The 5,827-nt window shown below is 60.8% G+C and overlaps 1 protein-coding gene across 1 annotated transcript in view; it reads right to left on the bottom strand.

The window, feature by feature from the left end:
• Nucleotides 1–5,585, bottom strand: part of RAB11FIP5 (RAB11 family interacting protein 5) — a gene marked incomplete at its 5' end in the record, with an annotated part of 43,136 nt that extends 37,551 nt beyond the window's left edge. The window contains one exon of the mRNA XM_083861862.1: nucleotides 5,197–5,585. Within this exon, the coding sequence (XP_083717988.1) occupies nucleotides 5,197–5,585 (389 nt within the window). The remainder of the gene's footprint in view (nucleotides 1–5,196) is intronic.
• Between the last annotated feature and the right edge of the window lie 242 nt (nucleotides 5,586–5,827).

The raw sequence follows: 5,827 nt of genomic DNA, 5'->3' as shown, positions 1-5,827 counted from the left end.
GCAACTAAGGGCTTGCTTTAGGCAGCCCAGGAAATCTTGGAGCTTTGCTGCTCCCTCCCACCATCAGCATCACCCTCACACAGCAAAATCAAGGATATTTCGTGTTCCCAGGCAGGAAGATCCAAGTCCAGCCCTGCAGGTGTTGCCAGGCACCTCCTGTCCCCCCTCAATGTCCCCTCCCGTGCTGCTCACCCAAGGGAAAGGTCCCCAAGTGCACTGGAGAGGGACTGGGGCCAAGGGCTGCAGGGACAGGACACAGGGAATGGATCCCACTGGGAAAGGGGACATTGGGCTGGGATCTTGGGCAGGAATTCCTGCTGGGAATGGAATTCCCACATTTGCTGGGGCTGCCCCTGGATCCCTGGGAATGTCCAAGGCCAGGCTGGATGGACTCGGATCCACCTGGGATAGTGGGATGTGTCCTTGCCATGGAAAGGGTGGAATGAGATGGGATTTAAGGTCCTTTCCAAACCAAACCATTCCAGGATTCTGCAGCCCCTCTGCTCTGGGAGAGCTGGGAATGTTCCCCTGGAGAAGGGAAAAGTGCAGGGAATGCTCCGAGTCCCTGAAGGGGAAAACTCCAGGAGAGCTGGAGAGGGACTGGGGCCAAGGGCTGCAGGGACAGGACACAGGGAATGGATCCCACTGGGAAAGGGGACATTGGGCTGGGATCTTGGGCAGGAATTGCTGGGAATGGAATTCCCCCATTTGCTGGGGCTGCCCCTGGATCCCTGGGAATGTCCAAGGCCAGGCTGGATCCACCTGAGATGGTGAGAGGTGACCCTGCCCATGGAATGAGGATTTTAAGGTCCCTTCCATCCCAAACATTCCATGATTCCATAAAAACCAGACAAACCTGGGCAGGTCCTGGTTTTATCCATCCCTGCATCATCCCTCGGCTCTCCCAGCCAGGGGGAAAAGAATCCCAAAGCCAAGGATGATCTTGAAGGTCTCTTCTAACCTACACATTCTGTGATTCTGTGAATTGCTGGCTGGGAAGGTGAGGAGGGGCTGGGCTGGAATTCCAGATTTGCTGGGGCCGCCCCTGGATCCCTGGCAGTGCCCAAGGCCAGGCTGGATCCACCTGGGACAGTGGGAGGTGTCCCTGCCATGGCAGGGGTGGCACTTGGGTGACTTTTACAATCCCTCCCAACCCAAACCACTCTGGGATTCTCTGATTCCAGCAAACTCAGCCTGATTTCTGTTGGATCTTCCCTGTTTCACTGGATGCACCCCCAGCTTTCCCAGGTGCCTGATGAGGGGTTGGGTGGGCAGGGGACAGTTCCTGACTCGCTGCCACCCCACAGGGGGTGACACCAAGGACATTTCCTGCATGTTGAGAAGCAGAAGCAACAACTGCTTTGTGAGTTCCCAAAAATCTCTCTTTTCCTGGGGTGGATCCTGGTTTTGCAGGGACAGGGAAGTGCAGGATCAGGTGAGGGGAGGGAAGTGAGGACCAGGAGATCCTGCCCAGGGTTCTCTGGATGCACAAAGGCTCCAGTGCCAAGGGGGAAATGATGCTCAGACCTTGCTCTGCATGCCAAGCCCAATCCCTGGAGCTGCCTGAGCGTGGGGACAAAGCCTGGGATGCCCAAAAAGGCCATGAGAGCTCTCAGGGTGCTCTTGTGCAACTCCAGGAGTTTGATTTCCTCCTGGCAAAGCACTGAAATGACCCAGACTGAGCTGCACCAGGCAGCTCGTAAACAGCCCCGGCCGCTCCTTCCCGGAGAAGAGTCCAAGTTTGACGGAACATTTTCCACCCAGCCGAAAACAAGGATAATAATTATCACCCGTGGAGTCTCTGTGCAATAAAAAAAAAAAAAATCAGCAGGGAAATGAGAGCAAGGTCAGCACACCGACAATGGATCCCTTTGCTGGAGCAGGGCTGTGCCCAGGGCCAGGATGGGATCCCAAAAAGCCACAGCCCCGTTATCTCCCCAGCACAGGCCTGGCTGAGCTCAGCAGGGCCAGCCCCCAGGGTGGGAGCCTCTGTTTGTTTTGCTCTTTTTAATCTGAGGCTCGAAGTTTCCTCCTGAACAAAGTTGTTTCCAGACGTCAGAGCCGGCTGGAAGCTCCCAAAGAGCCAGAACTCCCCCTGAGCTCCCCATGATCCTTCTCCCACCTGGCTGGACAAGCTCCACCCACTGGGATTCTCCTCCAAAAATCAGTGTGGCCCCTCCAGGCTGCAGAGCTGCCACCCACCCTTGGGACTGGAAAAGTGGAAGTGCTCAGGGCACAGGGTGGGAGCTCCCATCGTGTTTTCCGTGCTCAATTCCATCCTCGGGGGCCACGGGTGGAAACAGGGAGTTGTAAAAGCTCTTGTGATCCTCAATGCCACAAGGGGAAGTGAATTCTCCTTATGCAAGCAAAGCTACAGGAAGGGAGGGAGACAGACAGCAAATGAGAGAATCGTGGAATGGGTTGGGCTGGAGGAGACCTCAAAGCTCATCCCATGGGCAGGGACACCTCCACTGTCCCAGGGACACCTTCCACTGTCCCAGGCTGCTCCAAGCCTTGTCCAGCCTCACCTTGGGCATTTCCAGGGATCCAGGGGATCCACAGCTGCTCTGGGCACCCTGTGCCAGCCCTCCTCACCCTCCCAGCCAGCAATTCCTGCCCAACATCCCATCCATCCCTGTCCTCTGGCAGTGGGAGCCATTCCCTGTGTCCTGTCCCTGCACTCCCTGTCCCCAGTTCCTCCCCAGCTCTCCTGGAGCCCCTTTGGGCTCTGGAAGGTTTCTCCAGCCCCCTGTGGATGTCCAGCCCGGCTCCCCCTTGGCTGGAGCAGCGGTGTCACGGGGTGACCAGGGCTGTGACATGGCTCTGGCCAGGCTGGACATTGCTCCCGTGGGATTAACAGCCCCTGACGAGACCTTTGAGATGGGACTAAGCCCTGCTGGGGCCTCACGGGGCTCCTGGAAAATCCTCTCCCCAAACCCTGGGGCTGTTCCACATCCCCTGAGTCTCTCCCAAGCCTCGCTGTCAGCCCTGGTTTCAATTAGACCCCAAGAATCCCGACCCAGCTCCTCGGCATTGTGCTAAGAAAAGCAAAATAAACGCCAGGAGGGAAATTCTCAGCCGGTATCTGCGGGGTTACTCATTGCTGCTCCCATTTTAGGGCAGCCAGGAGCCTCCAGGGGTTGTGATGTTGCAGTTTCTCCACGAGAAAAGTTTTTTTTTCCGATCTCTTTTCACGCTAATCCCTGGTAGGAGGGCGAGGAGGGAGGTTTCTCTCTCCAAACCCGCAGCTTTGGGCAGCAGGCCAGCAGAATTCCCGGGATTCAGGGGGCCAGGGAAAAAGGGGGCAAAGATTCTGGCCCAGCCAAGGTTCTCTGAGCAAAACAAAGCCCCCAAAACTGAAGGAATTTCAGCCACATTCCTGCATTTTTGTGCTTGGTAAAGGCTCCAAAACATTGTGATTGTTTGAAACCCTTCTGGGGAAAGGAGGAGGATCAGCAATTTCCCCCCATGCAGAGGGATTTGTGCTGGAGGCTGCCCGGGCTTGGGGTCTGGACCCCCAAATTGGGGTGACAAGGATGGGGGGGAGCTGGAAAGTCACCAAAGTCATCAGGGGACAAAGCACCAAAACCACCAGGTGCAGCCGTGTCACCAGGGAGGGCAGAGGGACCTGGACTGCCCCTGGGAACCTCTCCAGGGTGGGGAGGGATGGAGGGATGGAGGGATGGATGGATGGATGGATGGATGGAGGGATGGAGGGAGGGATGGATGGATGGATGGATGGATGGATGGATGGAGGGATGGATGGAGGGATGGAGGGATGGATGGATGGAGGGAGGGATGGAGGGATGGAGGGATGGATGGATGGATGGATGGAGGGATGGAGGGATGGATGGATGGAGGGATGGAGGGAGGGATGGATGGAGGGAGGGATGGAGGGATGGAGGGATGGATGGATGGATGGATGGATGGAGGGATGGAGGGATGGATGGATGGAGGGATGGAGGGATGGATGGATGGATGGAGGGATGGATGGATGGATGGATGGAGGGATGGAGGGATGGAGGGATGGATGGATGGATGGATGGAGGGATGGATGGATGGATGGATGGAGGGATGGAGGGATGGATGGAGGGATGGATGGATGGATGGATGGATGGAGGGATGGAGGGATGGATGGAGGGATGGATGGAGGGAAGGAGGAATGGACCAACCCTTGTCCCACAACACCTCCTGGCACACACCTGATGTCCCACCCCTGTCACCACGTCCTTCCTTCCTTCCTGGAGCATCCCCAGGCCCTGCGAGCCCTCGAGTCCTTCTGGACCGGGGACACCCTGGGGACACCTTCCCCGGCCACCACAGACCCCTGTCACCTCCTTCCTGCTGCGGGCACAGCCCAGGGACAGTGGGGGAGCCCCCGGAAAGCCCCTCCCGGGACACGGCAGGACCCGCCACACCCCAATCCCTGTGACACGTCCCTGGGGTGTCCATGGAGCCGTGATGTCCTTCCCCCTCCAGTGACCGTCGTGGGTGCTCAGGGACCCCACAGAGCCACAGACTGACCCAGTGCCAGCCACGCCAGGGCACTGGGGGGCTCTGTGCGCCCACCCTGGGGACACAGTGACCCCCCTGTCCCCCCAGGGTTACCTGGGGATGCTGTGACACCACCCTGGGGCACACAGTGACACCACTGTCCCTCCAGGACTGCCAGGGGATACCGTGTGCCCACCCTGGGGCACACAGTGACACCGCCCTGGGGACACACAGTGACCCCACTATCCCTGCAGGGCTGCCAGGGGATGCTGTGACACCACCCTGGGGACACACAGTGACCCCGCTGTCCCTCCAGGGTTACTTGGGGATGCCCTTTGCCCACCCTGGGGCACACAGGGACCCTGCTGTCCCTGCAGGGCTGCCAGGGGATGCTGTGACACCGTCCTGGGGCACACAGGGACCCTGCTGTCCCTGCAGGGATACCCAGGGATGCCGTGTGCCCACCCTGGGACACACAGTCACCAGTGACCCCACTGTCCCTGCAGGGCTGTCAGGGAGTGCCCTTTGCCCACCCTGGGGACACACAGGGACCCCGCTGTCCCTCCAGGACTGCCAGGGGATGCCGTGACACCAACCCAGGGTTACCCAGGGATGCCGTGTGCCCACCCTGGGGCACAGTAGGACCCCAGGCCAGCACTCCCAGCAGCCCCGCCCCAGGCCCCCCCAGGCCCCCGCACTCACCGCTCCTCGGGCTCCCGGCCGCGGTGCCGGGCGGGCTCCAGGGGCACCAGGGCCTGGCCCAGGAACCTGTCCATGCCCACCAGCGCCCGGTGCATCACCGTGAGCAGCAGCCCCGCGCCGGGCCCGGCCTCGGGGGGCAGCTCGAAGGCACATTCCTCCCTCCACTCGGGGCAGCCGCCGCTCTTCTCGGCCACCGAGGTGCTGTACTTCTCCCGGCCCAGCTGGATCACGGTGTAGGCGTCGCTGCCGCCCGCTTTGCCTTTTCCCCCACTGCCGCCCTTGCAGCGCAGGCCGCGGGCCCGCAGCACCGTCACCTGCACGTGCGTGGGGAGCCAGGCCGGGCCCGGGCCGCCCTCGGCGGGGACAGCGCCCGCCCGGAGCAGCGCCATGGCCGGGCCGGGCCGGGCCGGGCCCCGCTCCAGCCGCCGCTGCTGCCGCAGGGACAGCGACACCGGCCTGGACACGCCCACGGCAAAGGGACACGCCCACGGCCCGGGGACACGCCCACAGCGCCGGACACCCCCCCCAGACACGCCCACAGCTCACAGGACACGCCCATAACGGAACAGGACACGCCCAGAGCCGCTCTGACCACGCCCACAATGGCACAGGACACGCCCAGACACGCCCA

Source organism: Zosterops lateralis (assembly GCF_965231275.1).
Source record: "Zosterops lateralis genome assembly, chromosome: 5".
NCBI lineage: Eukaryota > Metazoa > Chordata > Aves > Passeriformes > Zosteropidae > Zosterops > Zosterops lateralis.
The sequence above is the reverse complement of the archived record's forward strand: the minus strand, read 5'-3'. Positions and strand labels throughout refer to the sequence as shown.